At 45.6% G+C, this 27966-nt stretch overlaps 1 protein-coding gene and 1 long non-coding RNA gene across 5 annotated transcripts; one reads left to right on the top strand and one right to left on the bottom strand.

The window, feature by feature from the left end:
- On the bottom strand, positions 1 to 27966 carry ALDH5A1 (aldehyde dehydrogenase 5 family member A1). 4 transcript variants are annotated; one of them, XM_057699099.1, is made up of 11 exons: positions 27633 to 27966; positions 21676 to 21759; positions 20290 to 20460; positions 18806 to 18922; positions 16839 to 16982; positions 13093 to 13236; positions 11170 to 11328; positions 7119 to 7288; positions 4845 to 4903; positions 3325 to 3505; positions 1 to 2609 (listed from the first exon to the last, which is right to left on the bottom strand). In XM_057699099.1, the coding sequence occupies exons 1-11, from the start codon at positions 27957 to 27959 to the stop codon at positions 2591 to 2593; spliced, it is 1575 nt and encodes a 524-aa protein (XP_057555082.1). In that variant the 5' UTR covers positions 27960 to 27966; the 3' UTR covers positions 1 to 2590. The 4 variants fall into 4 exon arrangements, with proteins under 4 accessions (XP_057555082.1, XP_057555080.1, XP_057555083.1 ...); XM_057699097.1 differs by having other exon boundaries at positions 1 to 3505; XM_057699100.1 differs by lacking the exon at positions 16839 to 16982 and having other exon boundaries at positions 1 to 3505.
- On the top strand, positions 11325 to 14088 carry LOC130831219 (uncharacterized). The gene is made up of 3 exons (XR_009048013.1): positions 11325 to 11547; positions 12224 to 13287; positions 13788 to 14088. It is a non-coding gene; the product is annotated as an uncharacterized LOC130831219 (long non-coding RNA).

The following is a 27966-nucleotide window of genomic DNA, read 5'->3' as shown; positions in this document are numbered from 1 at the left end:
AACGCTGTTAATTCAGCCTTTATTAATTACACACACACAACTCTGCTGACAAGACACTGAAACACATACACACTTATCAGAAACTGGAAAAGTGAACTATGTGCACGTTTAAAAAACAAAATGTGTCCACACTTCCCACTGCACTTATTCCCAAGTTTTATCTCACAAAATACAGCAAAAATATTATTACAGAAAAAAAAAATCACAGCATAAATGTTATTCAAGTAAAATGCTATCTACTGTAGCTGCACATGAATAATTAAAACCCTGGGCGCCAGCCTTCAGAAAAGGCAGTCGTGGCACAGTTTAGAGTTAATGATGTAAGTTTACAATACAATAGATTTATTTGCATTGTGCTTCTGATCTTTGCTTTCACCGAGTCTGTCTGTAAAAATAAAGGTAGATGAGCCAGCACTTGACATAAAATTGTATTTAAAAGCTACTCAAATGGATAAAGATAACAGGTACAGGGGAGCTTTTTAAATGAGAATCCCTGCATAGCTGGGGAAAGTAAATTGAGGAGAGTTTTTTTCAAGGCCAATAGACTCCCGTTATCTGGGTAATTTCTTTTGAGCTGTGGGATCATTGCTGGGAAGTTCTTGGTGAGAGTTCACTGGAGCAATAAAATGATATAATGCCTCATAAACAGGGGAAGGTCAACATCTCCCTCTTGGTTTAGATTAGGGGTTGGCAAACTATTTCTGTAAAAAGCCGGCAATACTGTCTGTGCTGCAAATACCCAACTCTGCCAAAAAAGTAGCCACAGATCTCATGGAAAATGAATGGGTGTGGCTGGGTTCCAATAAGATTTTATTTTTGGACACCGAATCCGAATTTCATAAAATTTTCATGTGTCATGAATACTATTCTTTTGATTTTTCTTCCCAACCATTTGGGGATATAACAACCATTCTTAGCTCTGGGTTGTCGAAAAGCAGGATGGCAGGCCAGATCTGGCCTGTGAGCCAACCCCTGGTCTAACAGTCCTTTTCTATTGCATGTTGTAACATATATTTTTAAAAAATCCATCACATATGGTTACCTTATTGAAAAATAACCCCCAAAATATTCATTTATAAATACTTCATTTTTACCCCCACAACCCAGAACAATTTTACTAAACAGTAAGCTATTTCCTTTTCAAATTATTTTAATTCCAAAATTAACCAAAGATACTGGAATGAGTCTCTGGTCCTCAATTTATGTACCTGGTGAGCCAAATATACTAGAAAACTCAACATCTGCCACCCAGCCAAGACAGTCACTGATCTACAAAGTTACAAATCTATTTTTATTCCTCCAAACATTTCAAGCACCAGTATTCCAGACTTCTAAAAACTAGTGTTAGACTCTAACACTAACAGAGCATTTTTATTGTTAATAGAAAACAGATGGACACAACAAATATTAAGTAGAGTGTTTCATAAAACAACCCCAAAACTAAAAAGAAATTGAGTCAATACGATGTGTATGTGATTCTGGACAGATGCCTGGGCAATGCATGTCACCAGGAGGTGAGTTTCAGTTCATTCCTTACTGTGCCTTGCAGAGATGGCTGATGTAAACCAGGGCAAACACAGGGCAGCTCCGGGACTGGGTATGGTACCTCTGTGCACAGACACATCTCAGACCTTTAACTACTCAACCATAGCTCCCCATGGCTCAGTGAGGGATGCTACGTCCTGGCTGGGTCCAGGAGTGACTGCCTCTAGCACTACTTTCATTCATATTTTCCTTCTGCTCCCCAGAATATCCACAGAACGGGAAAGGAAGGCGCTTCATTCTCCTTTCCCACCAGGAACAGCCTTTATCCCTTGTATCAGGACAGATAGAGACACGGTATGGAAAAGCCTCGCGTTTTCTTAATCAGAGTTTTTCTTTCAGAGTGACAGGAGACAGTGGTCATAGGGGTTTTTTTGCTTCTTTAAATGATGAACTATAAAAACTCTTACTGGATAAAAGATGCCTGAAGGGCAAAGCCTCAGGCCTCTTCCGATTGGCAATTATGGTAATTTTTTTTCCTTTTGGGATTATTGTGGTGACAGTGCTTTTGCTCTTTTGCAGGTGAAGGAGCAGCACCTCATAAGGACAGAAAGAGCAGGCCACAGGAACAAGCCCTCACTCAGGCTCAGGTGCTGGGCAGGTGGGTACCAGACTCCCCTCACCTTGGCAAAGCCACTGCCAGATGCCCAAGCAGGGCCGGGAGTTTTCTAGTATATTTGGCTCACAGGGCTGCTCATAATAATGATGACTCCTGCACTTACTTCGAATTGTCACTTTTTGGCAAGTACTTTTGCTTTCTCTTAGGTTCACAATATCCCATGGAACTAACTAAGGCATGTATAATCTCCACTCTTCGGGGGAGGGGGGGGCGTGGCGTGCTCTCGGGGGTTGAATGCACATCTGTGGGGACAACCTGGGTTTTTTTGGCCACGCGGCACGCAGGACCTTAGTTCCCCAGCCAGGGATGGAACCCGTGCCCCGTGCAGTGGAAGCACAGAGTCCTAACCGCTGGACCGCCAGGGAAGTCCCACCAGGCCGTTACCTGCGGGCCACCCAGCCCACCACGCTGCCACCGCCATGCTTTGCTTCATGCTGAGGCTCTTTTCCTATCGGAAGCAACGTGACATGGAAAACAGCACAGAAACGAATAGAACATCTTTAAGCAGATAACTTAGGATGACGAAGATGTCGGTTTTTAAATGGTCCGAAAAGGGACGAGGGTTATTTCATTTCTCAAAGAAACACAGGCAATTCTGTGCTGTTTCCGAAGTCTTAAAATAGGAGTCTGTGCAGCAGTACCTCTGAGTACCCAGCTAGTGTCTTCAGGGCTGAGCTGGCAGGTTGCCTGGGTGCTGTGCCCCCCGACCAGCGGGTCAGTCACATGCGGGGGTCTCCCCGGCAGCCCCCTCTGGGTCTAGGCTCAGGAGCCACGGGGGTGCTGGCTGCGTCACTGCCCAGGCAGTGACCCAGCCGTGGTGACGGGGCGGCGGGGGCCGGCTGGCCTCACGCTGCGCCTTGCTCTGAGGCAGACGGGGTCACGGTAGGGTCCAGGGCTTCACCTGTAAACCCTGCGCTGGTTCTCGGGGCATCTGCGGCCACAGGGGCGTGGCAGACACTGGTCCCTAGTCAGGTACGGGGAGGGGTAGGGTTTGCATCTGCTTAAGATCATGAGGACTGGATAAGCTTTTAAAAATTCCTAATCAAGATACCCTATGGGCTGATTTAGAATAATAGAGGGCGTGTCCCCATACACGTAGGTAAGCTTCCTTTTTTATTTGTTGAAGAACTAAAGAGTCCTATAAGCCTCCAAAGCACACGTACTTGAGCTCCAGGTACTCGTCGATGCCGTACTTGGAGCCCTCTCGCCCAAGGCCAGACTGCTTCACTCCGCCGAACGGGCACTCCACGGAGGAGATCAATCCTTCGTTAACACCAACCATGCCGACCTCCAGCCGCTCCGCCACCCTCCAGATCTGGGCCGGGTCTCGAGAGTAGAAATACCCTGTCGTGGGGATAAAGGACATAGAGGTAGAACAGGCGTTAAAGACATCAGGTTCACAGCTGGACGACCACCTGCCTAGTCACGCGGCCTGGAACCCTTCCTGCTCCCACGTGGCGCCCCTAGTTGGTCCTGTGCATGTCTCCATCTCAAAACCTTGGGAAATCATCTTTCTGCTCCCGTTCTACTCTCGCTAGTGCTCTCACCATCTCCTATCAGGACTGTATCAATAATGAACACAGCTCCTGTGGCCTCCTGTTTAATCCATCCTGCACACATCTGTTAGATTATACACGTGATATTTTTACCCAAACCTTCCAGTGACTCCTTGTTACCTATAAGTAAAGTTAAATTTCTGGTGGGTATCTGAACTCGCCCTGATGTGGTTTCAGTCAACATTTTCAGCTTTATCTTTCATTGTTCCAGGCACCAACCGTCTTCACGAAACTCGTCCACCCAATGTCCCTTGTCCCATCTTACTTCACTTCTTAGCTCCCTTGGTCCCCCTCTGCCCAGAATCCCTCTCCTCCGATCTCTGCACGATCAGAACCTGCTCATCATTGATGACCTGGGTCAGGGCGTGGCTTCCTCCACCATCATCGAGAAGGGATGAAAGGAATACCGAACTCATTGTTTCGGAGGCACTAGTGCACACACACAGCTTTAGGCTCTTAGAGTAGGCAGACTCCAAGAGTCTGAGTAGCAGAGTAAGGGACCCTACAGTGTGCACATCCTTCCTCTGGTTATCAGCAGTTCTTTTCCACCCAAAGGGGAGGCTCCTATCGTTATGTCTTTGTATCTTCATCAGCACTTCATTCACTCCAGGTGCTAAATACAGATTTGTTGAGTGCATTTATGCACATATAATTTTGTCGGCATTATAGGGTACATACTGTGGCCACCTTGACCATGTCCAAACTGAAAGAACGGCAGCCACTCCATGAGGCTCCCTCTCCTTCCTTCCTTGCCCCTGATGCTCTCTGTGAGGTCGGGTGCTATCTTTTGTTCAGGCTTCCAGGAGCCACACAAGATGGGAGGAAAAGCACTTGGAATTTCCAGGCATCGAGCCTCTGGGAACATGGACTTAAGGGGTGTGCGTGATTCTCCAGCTAGAATAATCTGCACTGCTTCTTCTCCCACCACCACTCCCAGCTCCAACCAGGGAGCTACCATCCTGCATCCCAGGAACAAGGCAAAAGAACACAGACTTGCACAAGCTTGCAACGAAACACATGCTCCAGTGAAGCTGCCTTCTCAAAACCCAGGGTGATGTTTAAAAGGCACACCCAGTGTCAGCTGGAGAAGTGACTGTGACTGCCCCCCAGCGAGGATGGACACCTACCTGCCAGCCCGACGTCGGCCGCGTTAGCGATCGCCACTGCCTCCTCCTCTGTATCAAACCTGCCAAAGTCAAGGTGGGTCATGAGCAAAATACCTAAGGGGAGAGTACGGAAAACCAGCTGATTTTCCTCCTGATTTGTTTCCCAAATAAACGGCAAAGGGTTAATCAGTTTTGCAACGAGTACAGAGGAAAACATCATCACTTACTACAACCCCGCTGAGTTCAAGGCTAGCGAGCTCGGGTCAACACCGGTTCATCTCCTCTAGGAGATCAGGAGACACACAGGAAACTGTGGGGTATTCAGAATGTTGAACAAAATGCCTTAAGTAAAGGATTACTGCTCTCGCTACCTGCTAAGATTATGTACCGGTTGGGACTTCCCTGGTGGTCCAGTGGTTGGGACTTGGCACTTTCACTGCCATGGCCGCAGTGGTTCAGTCCCTGGTTGGGGAACTGAGGTCTTGCAAGGCGCAGCCAAAAAAACAAAAATTAAAAAAAAAAAAGTACCTATGATACAACTACTTCAAAAGCAGCCATAATGTAGGAGAAAGAAAACATGCAGACACTGTTGGGGCTCAGGGCTCTAGTGTCGGCCCCACCACTTACGCTCTGAACAGCATGATGGTGCTGGGGGTCCGTTCCCCTTGGAAATAAGACCGCAAGTACGGAAGCCTTATGCAGTCTCTTCTAGTTTTATCATCGTATTTCTGGAACAAGATTTCAGAGGCTTTTTTCTGTTGCCCCAGAACTGTAACTGGGGGCAAAACGTTCTACACATCCCAGTTCCTCAATTCAGAGGCTCAGTAGCAGCGGCAGCCAGCCAGCCCTGTGAAGGCACCGGGCAGAGCTGACCGATCCCAGTCAATGCAAGAGGATGACTGGGAGAGAAGAGAGCACTCTGGGGGAGGGAAGTTCAAGGAGGGCGACCCCAAGAGAATCACTTGTTCCGAGGATGGCCAGCTGTGTCTCCCAGGGCTTGTCTGCACCTGTAGAGAGCAAGCCGTCCTCTCTGCCGGAGAGCAGTGAACAGGGCATCACCCATGTCCTCACTGCCCACGTGTCCCCCGAAAATACAGTCATCACATCATCAGTTGTGACATCCTTGAGGATGTTCACCTTTCTGTGCTAACATGGGTGGTGCTCCCACCACCCTGTGTCCCAGAAGGAGAGGTGTCATGAGGCTAGAGACCCTTAGTAATAACTGTGTCCCCTTCCCTGACCTAACTCTTTATTAACACAACCACCACCGTAATGATATCAGGCACTGTGCTAAGTGCTTTATGTATATTACGTCATTTAAACCTTACAAAGGTGGTCCTGTGCACCAGGTACTAGTTTTTATTCCTTTTCCCACTGAGGACACTGAGGCTCAGAGAAGTTAACTTGTCTAAGGGGACACAGGCATGAAGTAGCAAAGCCTGAATCTACGCCCAGCTCAACTCTAAAGCCTGCATTCCTAACCACTGCATCATTTTCGGAAACTGTCAAGTTCATACTCTAGGTAAAAAGGTTTCTATTAAAACAAAGAAGATGAAAGGTCTCCAAGTGGTCCATTTCCCCAGTGTCAGATTAATCTATAAATTTCATTAGCAATGGAAGAGAGAGAAATATTTGGAGAAATAATGACCAAGAATTTCCGAGGACTAAACAAACACTTTAGACATTAAAGAAAGACATTAGGACCTCAGGCTGAAAAAGCTCAGTGTGCCACTGCCAAGCTACCGTGGTAAAATTTAAGAACATCAAAGGCTGTGAGAAATTTTAAAAGTGTCTAAAGAGAAAAAGCACATCCCTTCACAGGAGTAAGAACCAGACATCAGCTTCCTCTTAACAGCCCTGGAAATAAGTAGACCAAGGAGTGGTGTCTTCAAAGTGTTGAAGCTAGAATTTTATGCAAGTATATTATTATTTACTTGTGACTGGGAGATAAAGGTCACACAAGAACATAGAGTTCATTTCCCACAGACGCCCTTGAGAGAACTCTTGCAGGATGTACTCCATTACAAAGAAAAATGAGTTCAGCAGGAAGCAAGAAAGCAAAGTAGAGAATTTGGTAAATTTTGTGGTCTAAATTGGCAATAATAAAAACAAATTTTAAAAAATCATACATTGACCTTGGCATTTCCACTGACGCAACCCTGCTCTCTGCTTCTCTAGCCCATTCCCCACCCAGGCCTCAAATAACACATGAACTGGGTTTCTCTCCAGGTTTCCATTTCCTTTCCTATTCTTTCTCCTGTCTTCCTACCCGATGGATGACCCTGGTGTCCTTACTTGATAACAGGTGCCACAGGCCCAAAAGTCTCTTCCTGAGAGCAGAGCATATCTCGGGTGACATTGCTGAGCAGGGTGGGCTCGAAGAAATTCTTTCCAATTTCATGTCGCTTCCCACCTGTCACAACGGTGGCCCCTTTGGAGATGGCATCACTCACATGTTTCTCTACCTGTGTGAGGAGAAAAAGAAGAGCCCTTCGGAAAGATGGTCGAGGATGCTTTGGAAACATTTAAACTGCAGAAAACTGTAACTGGGTTTCTTTTTCAAATAGGTTAAAACCCACGTACCTGGTTCCTTCTAGGTGGAAAGAACCAAATACGCAGAGGAACAGAGGCAAGAGGGCACGTGGTGCATACGATGCTGCCTCCTCCCTGCTCTGTGATTTTCTGGCTGTGTGGTCTTACTGTTTGTCAAATGGTCTATATATACCCCCATGTCTTTCCACACCTGATGCTCAGCTGTCCTCCTGGGATTTGCTCGCATCACCTTCCTGGCTTAGTTCCAGGCTCTTGGATCCCATGTTGTTCTCTTCCCTGGATTTTACTTTCATTTCATTCTAATATATCCTCCTCGCGTAGTTGTTTCGAAAAAGGTGTGCTGAAAATGGTTTACTTTCAGAGTTTTCTGACACTGCGTGACTGGTGTTTGATTTGCATTGGTTGGTGATGGAATTTGGACCCAAAATAATTTTCCTTCAGAATGTTGACTGCGGGTTCGATCCCTGGCCAGGGAACTAAGATCCCACATGCTGGCAGCGCAGCCAAAAAAAAACAAAAAATAGTCCTCACTCCTTTGTGGGTTTGTGGGTAGTCCCCCCTCCCAACCCCCACCCCGGGGAAAATTCTTGATTCTTCTGGTATGTTTCTGACATTCTAAAATCTTAACGGAACATCTGGGATTTTCTTTTTATTCATTCTATTTGGCAATTAGCAAAGTCTTTCAATCTGAAGAATTAAGTTATTTCCCCCTAGTTCTGAGAAGTTTTCCTCTAGCATTTATTTGATAATCCTATTTCTTCCATCTCAAGTCTTTCTTTCTAGAGCTCCTCTCACTAAAGTGGATACACCTCTCACCTCAGATTAATTCTGATTTCTTTTTGCATTTCTGCCATATTTTTCATCTCTCTTTCCTGCTTTAAATTCTAAGAGCTCTCCTCAATTTTGTCTTCCATCTTCATTACTGATTTTTAAAAAGATTTTGACCACCATGTTTTTAAATGCTAAAAACTCTTGTTCTCATTGCTTCGTTTTCATAGAACCTGCTTCTGTTTTACAGAGGTACTATCTTTCAAAACTCTTGGAGGATACTATTAGAGTCCTAGAAAAGTCCTTTCTGTTCTGAGAGGCATCTGGTTTCTTGAGGGTCATCTGTTTGTTCATCCTTCTAATGAAGGGTGTGGTTGATTAATTTCAATGGGTGACACGGGTGACCTTTGCTGTTTCCAGTCTCTTCCCTGAATGAGAGGGACAATGGCAAGCTTGGGTTTATCTCACTTGGCAGACTTCACTTTAGGGGTGGCCCCATCCCCCAAAACACAAAGACAGGGGAGCTCTGCTCTGGCATGCCTACCCTCACTTTTTTTTTTAATTAATTAATTTATTTATTTATTGGCTGTGTTGGGTCTTCATTGCTGCGTGCAGGCTTCCTCTAGTTGCAGAGAGAGGGAGGTACTCTTCATTGTGGTGCACGGGCTTCTCATTGCGGTGGCTTCTCTTGCTGAGGAGCACAGGCTCTAGGCACCCGGGCTTCAGTAGTTGTGGCACACAGGCTCAATAGTTGTGGCGCTCGGGCTTAGTTGCTCCACGGCATGTGGGGTCTTCCCAGACCAGGGATTGAACCCATGTCCCCTGCATTGGCAGGCGGATTCTTAACCACTGCCCCACCAGGGAAGTCCCTACCCTCACTCTTAAAGCTATACCCCTCCTAGGTCAGCTGCTCTGTTTCTTCAGAGGTATTTTCCTGCTCAGAGCAAATGCCTCTATCTTGTAGGTATTGGGGGTGGGGGGTGGGGGTGGGAATGACCCAGAAAACTGTAAAAAGTAGAACCAATTAGCGCTATTTTTCCCCTCCTCCCATTCCTAGCCTCTAGCCCAGCCATTTCTAGCAAAGCTCCATCCTAGAAATGACACCCATTTCCTCTGCAGGCTTCCCCTGGACACATCTCGTCTGCTTTGACTTTTCTGTTAACACAATCCCTGCTGCCTTCCAGAAGTTTATCGCTATCCATGGTCCACTGGAGTCCTCCCCCGCCTCCCATTCTCAGCAGAATATTCTGTAGGGTTTCAGAAGAAATAAAGATAGGCTTGGGCACATTCTGCCATTGAGATTCACCCTTTTAAAATCCTCACCGCCCCCCCAAAAAGAAATCCTCACCCCCCCTCTAATGCTCTCATAGTCCATCGTCTACAATAAATTAGCCAAAATGGCTTACTTTCTATGATTTATATCGCTAAAAATACCTCTATTTAACATTTTTAACAAGGCTCCATTCTACGTGACCTCAAATAGAATATGCTCTGTCCTTTTCTTGTCATATTAAATGTGATATGCACTTTCTTTTCCAGGAATTTACCCTATGACTGTATGTACATTAAAGACAACAAAATGGATTGTTTTCAGACAAGATGTTTTCTACTAAACTCTCAAAAAAAAAAAAAAAAAAAACCTTCAACTGTAGCTGCTTGAAGTCCTAGGAAACAGCGCCCTCTAGAGAGCAATGTCTATACAATCACTGTGGCAAAAATAAAATCTCCGGAGAAGGGTTTCCCAGTCTGCAAGCTAGAAATAACTGGGGCACTAAAACAATACCAATGCCTAGGTCCTACTCCAGACAAATTCACCCCGAATATCCTCAAGTAGGACCCAGGCACCTGTAGTTGTTAAAGGCACCGGGTAGGTTAAGAGCTACCCCTCTGTGACTTGAACCACAGCTCGTACAGACCCAAATTGTCTTCTCTGGCCAAGTCCCCAGGGTCCAGAGTCATCTCAAAAATGCAAGTGGTACCAATGCAAACTTTAACATATGATTCTTTATCTAGAGAGAGAGAATCCCAAGGCAATAACTAGAAATGTATCAGAGCTCTATAAAACCCCAATACTCCCTTGGTGTCTACTGGGGAAGGCACCAGACATGGTCTTCAGCTGACCAGACTGCTCACTAGGTCCGGGCAGCCACGCCAGGACACAGTCCTCAGGCCCTCGGGCTGTGCTTCCCACCAGGGTGCCGACCTGGCTCTGACTTGATTTTGGTTCCTCAGGTGACACCCAGGAGGCTGGCACTGTCCCCTTTTCTGGCCACCTCTCCTCCCTTTCTTCCCACACACAACCTGCAGCCTCCATTTCCTGTTAAAATTCTATTGAAATCCTTTCTACCAGTAGAGACTTATCTAGGGAACATACTGGATGTCTGGTATTATAAGAAACTTCCTTGTAAGCAACTCTAAAGGGGATTATTTTTTTTAAGCAGTAGAACAAGAAGAGAGAACTCACCTAGCTAGTAGTCTAGATTGTGACATTATTGGAACAGACAAATCCTTCCTGAAGGAGTTTCCCTTTCCTGCCATCTCTAAATCTTAAACGTGATTTCTATGACTGCATCTCCCACGAGGATGATTTTGTCAAGGATTTTTCTGGAAGGACATATTGCTTTCAGTGCCAGCCAGCATTTCAGCTGAAATATAAACGATCTCAAAAACAAAACCCTTTTTCCTTTCCTTTTCGGTGTTCCAAAAATTTAAAAACTTTGTATTTCAAAATCTTAATTCCTGAGGCAGCAGGAGATAGAATTATCACCACTGTAAGAGAAAATTGAGGGAGGGCAGTAGAACGAAAGTGACAGATTTCATGGGGACTCAGTGAAATGAGAGCCGGAAAAGCTTATAACCAGATGATGCCACTGAATTCATACACATTGGCAGGAATTCACGTGTTTTTCCGATTTCTCCATTGTTTCCAAAACCGCCTTGCTGGGCGCCTTCCCAGACTGGTTTTTGCTACTTAAGCATCTGATACTGAAATCATGACATTGAACAGATAAGAAAACAAACTTACCTTTTCTACAGCTTTCTCATTAATTAACGGGCCTTGAGTAGTTCTCTCTTCAAATCCATTACCTACATGCAGGTTTGTTTTAATTGCCTCAGCAAATTTTTTCACGAAGGAATCATGGATACCTCTTTGCACCAAGAAGCGGTTTGAGCACACACAGGTCTGGACAGAAAGAAACAAATTCACATCGACAATTTGTTGGAAGTTATGGACCCAACCAATAAATGTGTGACTTCTGCTACCTCTGAAAGTGAATGCACTTCCCTAGGTGGGTCTTTTCCTGTGTCCCACCTGCTATGTTCATCCCCACGCGGGCTTGGCCCTAAAGACAAATGTGCTTCTCCAAGCCCTTCCACAGCTGCCACATCTGTGGTTAAACAGGTAAGCAAGAATAAATATCTGTGCACAAAAAACCAAAAAGCCACCTAACCCAAGTTTTTTCAAATGGCTGCTGCTGGAAAGAATAAAACCAGCACAAGAAACTTTAACTCCCTGAGACAGTGATGCTGCAGTGACAGAGAGCAGAGCTAGAAGGAAAGGGATTCAAAGGCTAGCCTACATCCGCTAGCTTATTAAACCTTTCAAGTGCTTGACGGAATCTGATATTTTGAAAATGGATACAGGACCATTCTTCCATGTCAGCCTAAATTATTGAAAAGTCCCTTGCTTATTTTTTCTAATTAGACCTAATATTTTAAAATTATATAATATAAACATATTACTGGAAATGTAGTTATCCTTGATACATTTTCTTCTTGGCTTTTTTCTTAATGGTGTGTTTTCCTAGTAGAAACAAGTCTATAGATAATTTTGGGTCCTATGCATTTTTATTGGCTTAATGCAGTATACCCCAAAGTTGTAGCTTTGTAAGTGTAACTCTGAAGGTTATACACCTTGGCATTTTGTGCTTATGAAAGGAAACATACCTATTTCTGAAACAACCAAGATTATTTAGGTTATGTGAAAGGAGAAAAATTAATTACCTAAGGCCAAAACAAAGATGAAAACTATTTAATATAGAATATTATACAATATCTCACCTTTTTTTCCCCCCCAGATAACCTTTCAGGAGCTATTATTCCATTTCTGGAATGCATTTAAAACTGCTTAGTGATAGGACTCCAAGACAAAGTGCTAAAGGATATTGTCTAAGAAGCCAGGACCCGGGCAACAGCTTGGATAGCAGTTGGGAGAATGGTCCCTAGGTTCACAGTCCCAGATCCTTATCAGAGTTGGAACTGGGACCCAAGGATATATGACTTCAAGTTAATTAGTCTTTTAGAGTTTGTCTTCAGCTGTAAAATGCAAGGTTTGTGTCAGATAACTTGCAGGGGCCCTGCCAGATCTGATGCTGCAGGATGCCTTACAAGGTGTGAGCGCCACTCTCCCAAGGACAACCCGGACCCTCCTGAGGCCACTGTGGTGTGTGCAGCCCTGTAGTGGGTGCCTGTCCTGCCCCCTCCATCTCGGGAGGAGTCAGACCCAGGCAGCAGAGGTTTTCAAGGCACCATCTCAACATTTTCCTCCTGTCTTTTCCTTAAGACTGTGGGCCTCAGACCCTAGCTGTTCAGGCTATTTTGTGTCTGAGGAGACGTTTAAACCTGTTCAGTAGAGGGAAAGCCCAGTGAGAGAAAACTATGAAAATAACCAGATTCAAAGAGGAGATGAGAGAAGAGAGAATGACTTGATTAAAAGGCATCTGCTGTTCTGGAAATGCCTTGAAGCCAGGGATGATACCTTATTTCTCTTTGGACCCTCTGAGCCTAGCAGAGTCCCAGGCAAAGAGAGGACACTTACTAAACACCTGATGAACGTGGACACAGACGAAGAATGAGGGCAGGAACCCGAAAGTGTCCTCCCAGGAGGTGAGGAAGAGGGTAGGATCTGTGTAAAACACACAACCCTGAAAAATGCTCCGGGACTCACCTGTCCAGAGTTCCTAAATTTGGATGCCATGGCCCCAGCGACAGCCTGGTCCACATTGGCGCTGTCGAACACAATGAATGGGGCGTGGCCACCCAGCTCCATGGACACCCTTTTCACAGAGTTTGCCGCGTGATGCAACAGGACCTGGGAGCAGAGGAGAGGATGCTGTGAGCACCAGATCAACTATATGGACCGGTAAGCCTTTGTTCCAAAAAATTACCCAACAGTGGAGAAAGCCAGGTGCACAGTAGTGTGTATGAGATGATAGTTTGCATAACAAAAGGGGAAAATAAAAATCTATCTATATTCATATTTGCTTGTATTTGGTAAAGAAACATGAGAAAGATAAAGAAACTAAAAATAATTACTCATAAAAGGGAGGAAATCAGGGATGGGGGTGAGAGTGAAACTTCTGAATATAAACATGTTTATATTGTCCTGATTTTTTAACCATGTCAATGTATGACCTATTAAAAAATTATGAAAAACAGGCTTAAGAATCATATTATAAATATATGATAATAAAATCACCCAGAATCCCCATAACCCATAGCTTACCACCGATAAAATCTTAAGGTATATCCATCCAGAATTTGGCCACACACACAGGTATACATACTTTTTTTTTTTTTTTTTTTTTTAAGAAAACTGGATGGTAGAGTTTCACAGTTTTTGGTTTTTTTTTTGGCACACAGGCTTAGTTGCTCTGCGGCATGTGGGATCTTCCTGGAGCTGGGATCGAACCCGTGACCTCTGCATTGGCAGGCGGATTCTTAACCACTGCACCACCTAGGAAGCCTGAGTTTCACAGTTTTATAACCTGCTTTATCTTCCCAGATACTCATATATCTGGCACATCTTAACATGCCCATAACACTTCATTCCCTGATCCTTTAAGTAACACTATCATGTGAAGATTCTCCCATGTCAGTGTGTGTTTCTAGAACATTCCTTTAGTTGCTTCCCTAGTATTCCACTGCACGGCTATTCATTCATTCATTTATTCGGCCCCCATCTGTTGGGAATTTAAGTTGTTTCCAATTCCTTGCCATTAAAATAACTGCAGTTATTCCCTCAGTATAAATATGTAGAAATAGAATTGCTAGCTCAATGCACAACTGTAAGGCTTTTTGATACATGTAACTATTAGCCTTTATCCGGGAAGAGATTCTTATGCCTAGGAAAGCTGCGCAGGAATGTTTGCTTTATTACAGGATAGTAGGTCTTTGTCCAGTCACAGCTACAAGAAAGATGGACCCGCTTGGATGGTTCACGTGAAACGGACAGTGGTCACAAGCCCAAGGTCACTCCAGGACTGGCCCCTATGACACACAGCTGTGGGTTTTATGATCAGGCTCTTAGTCAAAATTCAGAACAGCTGGAAACTACTTCAGTGCTGGTACTTCTCTATATGCCCAGATGTTAATATTCCAGCAATGAGCTAGTAAAAAGTCTTCTCAATGAAATGTTACTATTCAACCAAGTAGCACAAGTTTTAAGATTAAACCGATTTCTTTTTTTAAAATGTATTTTATTAATGTATAGTTGATTTACAATGTTGTGTTAGTTTCTGCTGTATAGCAAAGTGATCTAGTTTTTTAATACACATACACACACATATATATCTACGCGTGTGTACATATATACTTTTTCATATTCTTTTCCATTATGGTTTATCACAGGATATTGAATATAGTTCCCTGTGCTATGCAGTAGGACCTTGTTGTTTATCCAGTCTATATATAATAGTTTGCATCTGCTAATTCCAAACTCCCACTTCATCCCTCCCCCACCCCCACCCCCTCCCCCTTGGCAACCACAAGTCTGTTCTCTATGTCTGTGGGTCTGTTTCTGTTTCGTAGATAAGTTCATTTGGGTCATATTTTAGATTCCACATAAAATGGTATTATGTAGTATTTATCTTTCTGACTTCACTTAGTATGATAATCTCTAGTCCATCCATGTTGCTGCAAATGCCATTATTTCGTTCTTTTTTACGGATGAGTAGTATTCCATTGTATATATGTACCACACCTTCTTTATCCATTTTTCTGTTGATGGACATTTACATTGCTTCCATGTCTTGGCTATTGTAAATAGTGCTGCTATGAACATAGGGGTGCATGTATCTTTTCAAATTATAGTTTTATCTGGATATATGCCCAGGACTGGGGTTGCTGGGTCATACAGTAACTCTATTTTTAGTTTTTTGAGGAACCTCCATACTGTTTTCCATAGTGGCTGCAACCAATTTACATTCCCACCAACAATGTACGAAGCTTCTCTTTTTTCCACACCCTCTCCAGAGTTTGTTATTTATAGACTTTTTAATGATGGCCATTCTGACTGGTGTTAGTAAACCTATTTCTTTATTTTCTTTTAATTTTTAAGAAATACTGCCGGCCAGGCCATAGATTTTCCTGACTCTGCTAGCTCTCTGGCTGCTTGCCTCCACCTGGGTCCTCTGATGGCATCTTCCTGCTACTCAGCGCCCATGATGAGGGCCTGAACCTGGCTCTGGCCTGGCCCCTGTTGCACTGCCTGCAGTCCTGCTATGTCTTAAGGAATCCTTTCTGCTCCAGTTCCCCCTACTGACCTTCTCGGGACCTCAGCTTCCAAAGCCCTAGAAAGGGAACATGACCGCCCAGCTCATCTTTCTATGCCAAGACACTCGTCCCACATCACTGGCCAGCCTGTGAACCTGTTTCACTCTGAATTCTCTGGGGGGAGCAGACGAGGTATTATGTGCTATAAAGCATGGCTGCCTCCCCGCAACAGGCCCTGGGAGGGGGTGGTCCCCCTGGAAGGAGTGAGGTAGGGCAGCATCTCGAGAACAAGCTGACTGAACAGGGTTCAGTAGAGGCAAGATTCTACATCCCAAGATCAGGAGCTCAGCCACTGATCCTCTGCAAAAAGGCTGTTAAGAAGAGGCTGTTGGTATAGAGAACAGCTCTTCTTTTATCAGTGATTCCTATCACTCCTGTAAACCACTTGAAGTGAATCCCTGTCCTGTGTAAATAATTTAAGAAGCACAGCTGGACTTGGCAGGAGCATGGTCGGCATTTTTCTCAGGGGTTTGTCCAATGGGGACAGTTCGCTGAGCAAAGTGAAGTTGAGGAGTGAGTGGCTGGCCTTTGCCCAGCATCTGAGAACTCCTCTGGCTTCAATGGCAATGTTTACAACCCTCTCTTCCAGGCCTCTCTCTTTTTCTCTAACTACTTTGAAACCCTCTGGGAGTAAGGTTTCACTGCAAGATCCATTGGTCGGGGTGGTAGCAGTTTATGAATCTAAAAATCCCTGCTTCTGGAATGAATGGCAGGCTTCCCAAGTGTGGGTTTACGGCATGACAAATGTGGTTACTGTTGGGAGTTACTAAAATTGCTTTATTCTCTCTTGCTTCTCATGGTGTCAAAATGACCAGTTTCACCAAAACTTTCAGATTAGATTTATACTATTTTTATCTGATGTATGTTTATGTACACCTCTAGCACGAATGTGTGTGTAGGTGTGTATATATATATATATATATATATATATATACACACACACGTACATACACACACATACACACTATATAAATACCAGCAGAAAAAAACTATACTATCTGGAGAGAAACACCATAAATAAGAACTTTTGTTCTCCTCTGCTTTTCTTCTCTTTTGAACATTTAAAAGGATAAATAAAAATGCACTCACAGGCACAATGAGGGAAAGACATTTGTTCCCTTTGAGATTTAAGTCACATACCTTTCCGGTGGCTGTTGAGCCAGTAAAGGAAATTTTAGACACTAGAGGATCTGTGCAAAGTGCTTCCCCTACTTCCTTGGCCTTCTTTTGAGAGCAGGGAATAACATTGTATACACCTGGAGGAATTCCAGCCTGGTTTGCAAGCTATAAAGAGAAACAGCAAACATGCATGTGGCTGCAAATGATCAAACTGGAGAAACAGAAAAGAGAAATAAATAGATGTTTTAATCCAAAAAGTAATGGCAAAAAAAAAAAGGTGACTTTGAGAACAGAATATATTTGGAACTGAAATAAGATTCTTATTAGTGCTAATGTGATATTAATGTGTTGGAAGTTTCTGTATGAATTTAAGCACTATTTTATTGTGTGAGTGTGTGTGTATATGAGTGTGTGTGTGAGAATACATATATGAATATTTCCTACTCCTGCCACTAAAAGGCCTAGAAACAATGACCAACCAGTAGCAATGACCATCCCTAGTGTCCCAAATGTAGTCTTCAAACATCATTTCATACCAGAGGGAGTAAGGGCTTTCTGCAGAAATGGTTAGTCCCAGGTCTGGGGCAAGAAATATATATAATAAGTCTAAAACATCTTGTCATACTAGCCAGGAAGGCCTCAAAAACTATTAGAGTTATGTTAAAAGATAAAAGAGCCAACTCAAAGAAGCCACCGTTGGCCAAAAACAGGGGCAATCTGAGCTTCATCAAGGATAATAGCCACAACAAACCGAAATGCATCGAATGCGTTAAAATCTATTAGCACATAATGCTCCTTAAGAAATAAACTAATTGGGAACTTTAGGCAGATGACAGGAATCATTTATTTGAAAAACTGGTAAATAAAAAAGAATCAAACATACTGCCTTTCCTATGTGAATTTACCACTGGGTAACCACACAGGAGATGATGGGTAGCTTTGACTTATAGAAGTGGTCTGGTGAATAGTGAAAGAAAAAGGAAAGAATTCAAATATCATCGTTTTTTGCAACTCTTAATAAATTAACAGACTGAGCAGCATCACACAGCAATGGCTGCAAACATGAAAACAGGGACACCTGGACATGACTCGCCTCCTGACAAAAGGACACAAAATGGAATTGAACCCCAGTCTGAGGAGGCGTCTGGATGTAGCCCCCTCTCTGTGGAAAGTACAGCAGATGAACATGCTGCATGGTGTGCTGTCTGCGAAAACCAGACGTTGGGGAGCTCTACCGACCGGTCAATGTCAAATTTCTTCAAAAGATAAATTGTAAGGGAAAGAAAAGGATGGACAGGAATCTGTAGAATAGAAGAAACTCATTAAACATTCCAACTTTTAAAAAAGTGAAGGCCACTGCAGGAAGTCTGCATCTTACTCTAAGCAACATGAGAAGCCATTACAGGGTGTTGTTTGTTTGTTTTGTTTTTGTTTTTAATATATATTTATTTATTTATTTGGTTGTGCCAGGTCTTAACTGTGGCAGGCGGGCTCCTTAGTTGTGGTTTGCCAGCTCCTTAGTATGTGGGCTCCTTAGTTGTGGCATGCATGTGGGATCTAGTTCCCTGACCAGGGATCAGACCCGGGCCCCTGCATTGGGAGAACGGAGTCTTGTCCACTGTACCACCAGGGAAGTCCCCTTTACAGGATTTTAAACAGAAGAACAAGATCTGACTGAATGCAGACTGAGAAGGAGGAGGGTCCCCTGAATGTGAGAAATGCCCACATTTTAGTCACGTTACTATGACTTAATAAAAACAATGGCCAGATGTCATTTTTAGGGTAGGCTAAACAATATATTGCTACAGATGTCAGAAAATTCCCCCATATATTATTTTTTCTAAAAAGAGCAACATCTGACTTAAAGGTTGGTGAATCAAAACACAATACCATCAAACAGGAGATGCAGGCAAGGAAGGAGGCTTTAAAAGTGCTTCCTTCTGTCCCATATAACATCCTTTTTTTGGACTTTGTACAGAGAGGCTCACCTCGGCCAAGGCCAGGGCAGAGAAGGGCGTGTCCTCAGCAGGTTTCACCACCACCGTGCAGCCGGCTGCCAGAGCAGCCCCCACCTTCCGTGTAATCATGGCACTGGGGAAATTCCACTGGATCAGAAGAGAGAGGAGGTAAGTGAGAGGAAGGACTGCCCCCTGGTCCAAATGCAGGCAGGTCAAGAAGTCAGCCAGCAAATTCTGTTGCACAGCTGCCTGGCAGAGTGTTCCTGCACAGGTGAACCCTCAGAACACCTGGCACCTCCTGACTTCAAGGACTGCAGAAACAAAGGCTCATAGAGTCAGGAAACATCTTCAGAGTTTAAAACAGTATAAAATTATCAACACTGGGGGATGGCCAACTTTCTCTGTAAAGGGCTGGATAGTAAATATTTTAGGTTTTGTGGGATATCCAGTTTCTATCACGACTACTCAAGTCCACAGATGATATGTATATGAATGGACGTGGCTGGATTTGACCTGAGGGCTCTAGTTTGCTGACCCATTGGGGGAAAATATTAGCAAAGGTGATTTTGAAAATGGTAGATGATGTATTACTTCTCTCTATATATACATTTATAGATACCTGTAGACATCTGTGTATCTATAGTAACAATATTTTATTTTAACAAAAACCTGTATAGTGCTTATTTTGTCCTAGGCACTGTTCTAAGCACTTTTAAATTATAATTAATTAAATCCTCATCATAACCCAATGAGGCTGGTATTATTCTTCTCATTTGCAGGTTGGGAGAAAGTGAGACAGAGCAGTTAAGTAACTTGTTCAAGGTCACACAGCTAGTGGAGAGTGAGGTCTGAGTCAAACCCGGTCTGTCTAGGCAGCGAGGGGGATGTTTCTCTGTAACTATGGTGAGCAGGGAAAGACAAGCAGTCTCGGGTCCAGCTGGCAGACACTCTAGAGAAGTTAATATGGGATCTAGTAGAAGGTGGACTTGAGAAAGGCAGCTCATCTAGAGAAAGCTGGGCACCGCCAAGTATACTGCAGTCCTATCCAGGCAGAGGCAATATCTTATTTCTTAGCCTTTCTACTTTCAGAACCTGGCCCAGTGCCTGCTGGTAGGTACATAAATACTTTGCTGTTGCCGATAACCATAAGTTAAGCATAAAATTTTCTCAAAAATATAGCACATTAAACAGTGTCATATCAAGTCTTTTTAAAAAATGACAAATACCAGAAGATCTTTTTAGATGTACTAGGCAGTGCCAAGAAGAAGCCTTTATGCCAAGTCAGAGGCACCCCCTGGGTCTTCCTGTGGGTCATCCCCCTTCTGCAGGCTTTAGAAAACATGTATGCCCACTGACAGCTACCACACCTCTCACTGTCACAGAGGACCAGGAAACACACCTCCGCATGCAGCAATGGCATCAGGAAGCCAAGAACACATGCCAACAGGATGAGCCCACCTGCTCAAGGTCAACTCAGCCTCCTCCCCTAGGATCTTGCCGATCCTACCACATACCGGGGTGATGACTGCAGCCACACCGAGGGGCTGCTTGAGGACCAGAGCCCTCTTTTCTTTTCCTGGGGGGTAGATGATGTCTCCATAAACGCGACGGGCTTCCTCTGAAAACCACTCCAGGAAATTGGCAGAATAGAGAATTTCTCCCTGTGCCTCCTTCAGTGGCTTTCCCTAAATCAAATCAGAAAAGGACATACCCATTACCTTCTAATAACGAAAGCGTGATTCTGAGTTTCTAAATTCTTCAAGGCTGCAAGCAGAGCAGAAAAGTGTCCCATTATAAAACGCACAGCGTAGTTGAGAAATTTCTAATAAGAAATGGAATATTTCTTGCCATATCAGGAAACAAAGGCTGTCAGTCCTCCACGATTGCAGCCCCCACAGATGGTAAGCTGGTGAGCCCTGAGGGAACGCAGGAAGGAAACAAAGAATACCTGCCAGCTAGCAGCCATCAGACTGCAGCCATTCCCTGCAGTGAGCCCTGAGGAAACTCAGGATGTGAACACACAGGATACTGGCCCCAGATAGCTGAGGTGCACAACAAAGGAATGCTTTCAGTGAGCCCAGGCTTTTGCATCTGCCCATACATAGAAAAGCGTTAAATTCCTTTACTTGGGATAGCTGGCTTTCTTTAATTTACAATAATCTGTTGATGTCCGACTACCTGCCCTTTGTTGGAAAACTTCTGTATAACCTGGCTCCCCTCGTCGCCTCCTCGGAGTTATTTGAGATGCTGCCTCCCAGGCTTGAAGTCCTACAAATTGCCGCCGAATAAAACATAACCCTCAACTTTTAGTTTATGAATATTTTGTAAGTCGACACTAACCTCAGTGTGAGTCTTAGAAAGCAGGATCACAAATGGTGACGGAAGGAAGCCTGCCAGGCCACCCTGAGACACAACCGTCATCTGCATTCTCAACATGTTTACAATTAGAAGGAGGCACCTAGAACTGCCGCTTTAGAATTTTTTTCCGTCTACTATCTTCCAAATGTTGGGAATAGTGGAAAGTAATTTATTGGAGCAACCAAAAAGCTGGTACCTTTGAAAATGTACAAAACAACATGAAAAATCAGTCAAAGCACTCACATGGATAAAACCTGGAATGATGGAAAAGCAGTCTTCACATAGCTCCACTCAAAATCTATTTCTTGCATGTGATTAAAGAGCAAATTAGGACACAGAAATTTTGATTTTAGAAAATATGCATGCCTGACTTAGAAAAAGTTTGTGCCCAAAATAAGAATGAGCTGATATCGGATCGTTAGGCAAGGAATTCACGTTTTCTTTAGCTACGGAACAGCAGTGAAGTTAGAGGCTTCCCCAAGCTTCAGTCTAAGAACTCCCGGACAGTTTCTTCAGGCAGTAAGTTAGGGTCCTGAACTTACACTTTCAGCTGTAATTATCTTGGCGAGGTCATCCTTATTTTGTATCATTAAGTCGTACCATTTCCGAAGTAAAGAACTCCTCTCCTGAAAGAGAAATAGTAAAATGCCAAGTGTAAGACTATTAAATAATCTTCAATTTCCTAAGATATTCGCTGTGTGGGCTCCTTCTTGGGGAGACATACATTGACCTTTTTCTCTTAATTGAGATATAATTGACCTACATTATACTTGTTCCAGGTGTACAGACCTTTCTTTGATAAGTGATAATAGATCCAATTTCAAGTTGTACCTAACGAGGTGTGCTGAGTCATAAATTGTAAAAGAGAAAAAAATTTTGTCGAACAGCTGTTGTTATTTACAGTGAATATGAATAACTTGAATTTCACCACACAAAGGTATAGTTCCTTTTTTTGCTGTTTGGTTGCATTCGGTCTCCATTGCTGTGTGCAGGCTTTCTCCAGTTGTGGCTAGTGGGGGCTACTCTGTTGCGGTGCACAGGCTTCTCACTGCGGTGGCTTCTCCTGTTGCGGAGCACGGGCTCCTGGTGCACGGGCTTCAGTAGTTGCAGCGCGTGGGCTCAGTTGTTGTGGCTCTCGGGCTTAGTGGCTCCGCGGCATGTGGGATCTTCCCAGCCCAGGGATCAAACTCGTGTCCCCTGCATTGGCAGGCGGATTCTTAACCACTGTGCCACCAGGGAAGCCCTGGTTCCTTACTTTTTAACAAATGTTATGTTTAATTGCAGTAAAATACACTAACAAAATTTACCATCTTAATCATTTTTAAGTACGCAGTTTAGTGGCATTAAGTATGAGTACATTCACGTTGTTGTGCATCCATCACCACCATCCATCTCCAGAATGCTTTTCATCTTAGAAAACTGAGACTCTGTACCTGTTAAACAATAACTCTCTACTCCCCCAGCCTCTGACAACCGCCATTCTACTTTCTGTCTCTATGAATTTGACTACTCTAGGTACCTTATAGAGGTAGAATCATACAGCCTGTCCTTCTGTGACTGGCTTATTTCACTCAACATAATGTCCTCAAGTATAGCTCTTCAATGACTCACTGGCAAGTTGGATTTGTCCCATAGACTGGGGTGGAGGCTGTGGCGCGTGTAAGGCATAAGATAGGGTTTTGCACACAGAAGAAGAGGCTCAGGCACAACACTGTGGAAGTACGTAATGCCACCAAACCGTACACTTGCAAGTCGCTAAAATGGTAAAATTTATATGTACATTTTATCACAATTTTTAAAAATTTCCAAAGATAAAAGGATGAATTGAATAAATTGGTTTAAGTATATCATGGAAGAAATGGTTTCTTAAAAAAATTGCTAAAAAGGAATTCATTTATATAAAACCGTAAAAAAAAAAAGAAGGCCCAGAGAATCCGGGTCAACCAGGCCACACAAAGGTGCCTTGAAGGAAGAAGACGTGCCCAAGTGCTGGCCTCCTGCATCTTAACAGGTGTATCCGAAGCAAAGGAGAATCTTTGGTTTATTCTTACCTGCCTGAAAGGTTGTCCACAGCAAGAAGCAAACCTGGTTTGTCACTCTGTCATTCTAATCCATTCAGTGGGTGTAAGATTTACATTATTCTCTCATTCCACTCATGAGCAGAGAGCCTGAGACCTTGTAAACACCAGTAACCGTCTTTCTCTGGGTTCTTTCCTGTCCCTATTTTGGATAAGCTAACAAGCTTTGTTATCTTAGCTCTCAAGGGTAGTGCTGAGATGAAGTCCTCTGAATCTCAAATCCCCAGAGAACAGGCTTCGACAGCTCTTAAAACAGCATTACAACAGTAATTTCACCCTTACTCTGTGCAAAACTGGTTAAGAATCTGATGACTGTGGGCCCGTGTGCTGTGACTTATTCTGGGGGAGAAAGGAAAGACTAAAATCTAGGAGGCCTGGCTTAGAGAAAAAAAATGAAAGATGAGTAAATGGGCTGCAAGGAATAGAGCACCACACAGTCTGAGAGAGAATGAGAGAAGAACATAGGACTGTGAGACCAGCAGGAATAAAAAGTAGCAGATTCTGCTTGCTGGCGGAAAACACAAGGTCCAGGCTACACACAGACACAAGCAGAGGCCACAAATGACCCTCCGCGTGTGTAGCCCGTGTTAGGGGTTAGTCGTGTCTGCCCCCAAAAGGGGTGTTGGAGTCCCAACCCCCAGCACCTCAGAATGTGCCCTTGTTTGGAGATGGGGTCTTAACAGAGGTCACCAAGATGAGCCCTAAGCCGATATGACTGGTGTCCTTATACATGGGGTAGTTTGGACAAGAAACAAACACGCACAGAGGGAAGATGACACAGAGGGAAGATGACACAGAAAGACACAGGGAGGAGACGGCCACCTGTAAGTCAAGGAGAGGGGCCTGGAAGTGCCCCTCCCCTCACAGTCCTCAGAAGGAACCAACCCTGCCCACACCTTGATTTCAGGCCTCTCGCCTCCAGAACTGAGATGATACATTTCTGTGGTTTAAACCACCACGTCTGTGACACTTTGTTATGCAGCCCCAGGAAACTGCTATAGCCTTTGTGAGGAGCTGAGTGAGTGTGCGGGACTCAGACAGGGACCCTGGAGGCTTGTGGTGGACGGGGTCACGTGGGGCTCGCGAGAGCGAAGTTACAGAACCAGGAGCCTCCGTCAGCCAGTCTCCTCATCCACAGCGCGGCTCGAGAATCCACCTCACAGGACCATGGAAAGGACTAAACAAGACGCACGTGAAGCACCAAGAAGGGTTCTCAGCTGTGGAAGGCATAATAACAGCCCTCAAAGAGGTCCTCATCCCCATCCCTGGAACCTGTGAATATATTCACAAGGCAAAAGGGATTCTGCCGACGTGATTAGGACCTTGCGGTGAGGAGAGGATCCGGAATTATCCAGGTGGGTGCAATGTAACCACAGGGTGACTATAAGAGGGAGAGAGGCGGGTCAGAGGCAGAGAAGGTGATGCGATTGATGCCAGGAGTGGAGGTCGGAGTGCTGTGGGGCCACAGACCACGGGCTGCAGGCGGCTTCTAGACGCTGGAAAAGGCAAGGAAACCCCTAGAGCTTCCCGAAGGAATGCAGCCCTGAAAACCCACTCTGGACTTCTGACCTCCAGAAGTTGTAAGAATAATTTTGTGTTGTTGCTAAGTTTGGGGTGATTTGTTACAGCAGCTATAGGAAACTAATGCATCAGCTTATAAGGCGGTCCGTAAACACGGTCAGTGACCATCTTTCCCTGAACTCCTCCAGGCGTTTCACAAGGTGGAGAAAGGATGTCATAAAACGCATGAAAAGAAAGATGCGAGGCAGTGTAAAAGATGTCAAGGGGAAGGGCAAGACAAGGGTACGCACCACGCTACAGGCTCAGAGGAGAGTGATGGAAGGCTGTGTGGTCTGATGGGCTTCATGGCCAGACCTCAGGAGTGGCGGGAGGCGGGAAGTGAATGGGCCTAGGGAGGGAAGCAGAAAATAGCTGGGGGGTGGGTAGGGGTGGAGGGGGCAGCAAAGACCTGCGGGGGCAAGAGAGCTGGCTTACAGGTTGCGTATGTGCCCCACATCCAAGCTGCAGAGGCGGACCCAGCTTCCTGGGGAAAGCTGATCCCACCACTTCCTTAGTGAGATGCTCTGAGGTCCTTTCAAGGAGGAGGATTCCCTGAGAAGCCCCAGGGAAGATCAGCTGACTGCACCTGGAAGAGCTCCAGGGCACGTGTAACACCCCTGCACGGCAGGCTTGAGGCTGTGGGCCCTGGCGGGGCTCCAAAAGGATGGCAGAGGGTGCAGGGCTCAGCCGTGATGCCCACCCTTCCTGTAAGCGCATCACTTCCCACAGCTGGAAGTGCGCACACGTGTTCTCTGTCTCCTTCAGGCCTCCCTCTCAAGCTCCAAACTCACATAGCCAACATCCTACTTAACACACTCACTTGGTGTCTAACAGATGTCTCAGACTTAACTTGCCCGAAGCTGAGCTCTGATGTCTCGCCCCAATGCTGCTCCTCTCACCCCCTCCCCATCTTAGTGGATGGTTACTTCTTCCTTCCAGCCGCTCTGGCCAAAAGCCCTGGCTGGGGTCATCGTTCCATCCTGTCTTTCACACCTCGTCTGTAATCTGTCAGGGAATCCAGTTGCCCCTACCTTCAAGATATATCCTTTATCAGAACACCTCACCACCTGCACTGCTACCTCCCACGTGAATCACTGCCACAGTGTGCACGCGGTCTCTGGGCTCCCACCACTGCCCCTGCTACAGTCTGCTCTCGGCACTGTGGCCAGAGTACCCTTTCCCTGCTTAAACCGTGAAACGGGGCCCTGCCTCACTCAAAGTAAAACCCCACTTAGTCCTTAAAATAGCTACGTGGCCCACTCGATCCAGCCCCCTCCTCCTAAGACTCTCCCCCGAGTCAGTCCCCCCAGCATGGGGGCCTCCTTGATGATCTACACGTGCTTCAGGCACACCCCTGACTCAGGAGTTTTGCTCCAGCTAATTCCCTCGCCTCCTTCCGTCTTTGCATCTCACGTCCTCAGTGAGGCCTACCTGATGTTACAACCTGAATTAAGTCCCCTCCCCTCCATTCACATAACCCCCCCAGTACCTCAGAATGTGACTGCATCTGGAAATAGGGTCTTGAAGGAGGTTAAGAAGATTAAACGAGGCCATTAGGGTGGATCCCATGCCAATATAACTAGTGTCCTCACAAGAAGAGATTAAGACACCAACAAGTTCAGAGGGAGGAGCACGGGAAGGTGGGGGAAGACGGCCCTCTACAAGCCAAGGAGGGAGGGGCCTCAGAAGAAGCCAACCCTGCTCACACCCTGATAGCAGACTTCTAGCTTCCAGTACTGTGAGAAGAGAAATTCCGGCTGTTTACGCCACCTAGCCTGTGATACACCCTTACGGCGGCCCTAACAAACTAGTACACCTGCCCACACTACTTATTTTGCATTTTTGCCCTTTTTCTCTGGCCTCTGGCTTAGCCTTCTCTACCTTTTTTCCCCCCTCATGGCATCCATCCCTTCCAACAAATTTATTTGTTTAGCTATGTTTTGTGTACAGGCTAGGTCTCCCCTCCCACCCCTCATCCCCAAGTGAACTCCAAGAGGGCGGGAATGTTTTGTTGAACTGCTGTATCCCAAGCACCTCCCACAGTGGGTGGCATAGCAGGTGCTCAGAAAATATCTAATGGATGAATGAATGTTAAGACTCCCTCTGGTACTTGGACTCATTGCTGGATTTGTATCTTCCTTGAGAAGGAGAATGGTGAAGGATAGGGTAGAAAATGACTTCACTGGGCTGACTCCAGGTGTCATAAATGAAGGAGGAAGAAAAATCTCTAAATAGTTTTTACTCTTCTGTCCCCCCTCTAACATCCCCCACCCCAGATTCTCCACTAATCCCTTTGTCAGTTAATAGATGTATCTCTTTAATCAGGCCCCAAACCTGGAGAACGGTCCTGGACTCGTCCCTTCCCCTGCACAAAGCCAGATTCTTTTCCCCAGGTCTCTCCATTGCCGAGTTCGTGACTCGAGCCTGGACACTCACTACCTGCCTCCTTGTAGACCACTGTAGCAGCCTCCTGCGTGGTCTCCCTGCAGCCAGGGAGGTGCTTCAGATGCTCTGAAGTCACACGTGCTCTCACCCCCCCCCCCCCCCCCCAGCACACATACACACACACCCGCGCACACACCACACCCGGGTCTGCTCGCTTGTAATTGCATGTTCATTTTCTGGCTTCCCTACTGTACGCTTTATGAGGCTTGGCGGCGGGGCCGTGCTTCCTAATGCCCGGCACAGGCTTGGTACAAAGCCTACGCTCCAAACTTATTTGTTGATCATCTCTTTTCTTGTTATGACTTTCCGCATGGTGTATCCCGGAGCACGGGGGTGGGGCGGGGGGGGTGAGGTGACACAGCTGGTTTCCCTAGGGAGCAAAGCCCGATCGCCCCCTGGATCCGGCGCGCGCTCACCTTGCTCGAGACCTCCCTCCAGCTGCAGAAAGCCTCGTAGGCAGCCCGCACGGCGGCGCGGGCCTCCGGCACCCCGCAGTCGGCCACCAAGCCCAGCTCGGCGCCGCTGGCCGGGTCGTGCACGGGGAAGGTGGCGGCGGCCGAGAGCCAGCTGCCGCCCACGAAGCCGTCAGTGCGCAGCAGGGCGGAGGAGAGGCCCGCCGGGCCCCGGGCGTGGCCGCGGATCAGGGCCACCCGGCCGTCGGCGCGGGGGCGGAGGACGCGGTGTGGAGGCAGCCGCGGCAGGTGCAGGGCCAGGCACCTCCGCAGCCGAAAGCAGGTCGCCATGGCCCCG

This window comes from Hippopotamus amphibius, chromosome 11 (assembly GCF_030028045.1).
Source record: "Hippopotamus amphibius kiboko isolate mHipAmp2 chromosome 11, mHipAmp2.hap2, whole genome shotgun sequence".
NCBI classification, from domain to species: Eukaryota; Metazoa; Chordata; class Mammalia; order Artiodactyla; family Hippopotamidae; genus Hippopotamus; species Hippopotamus amphibius.
This window is presented reverse-complemented; position numbering and strand designations above follow the sequence as displayed.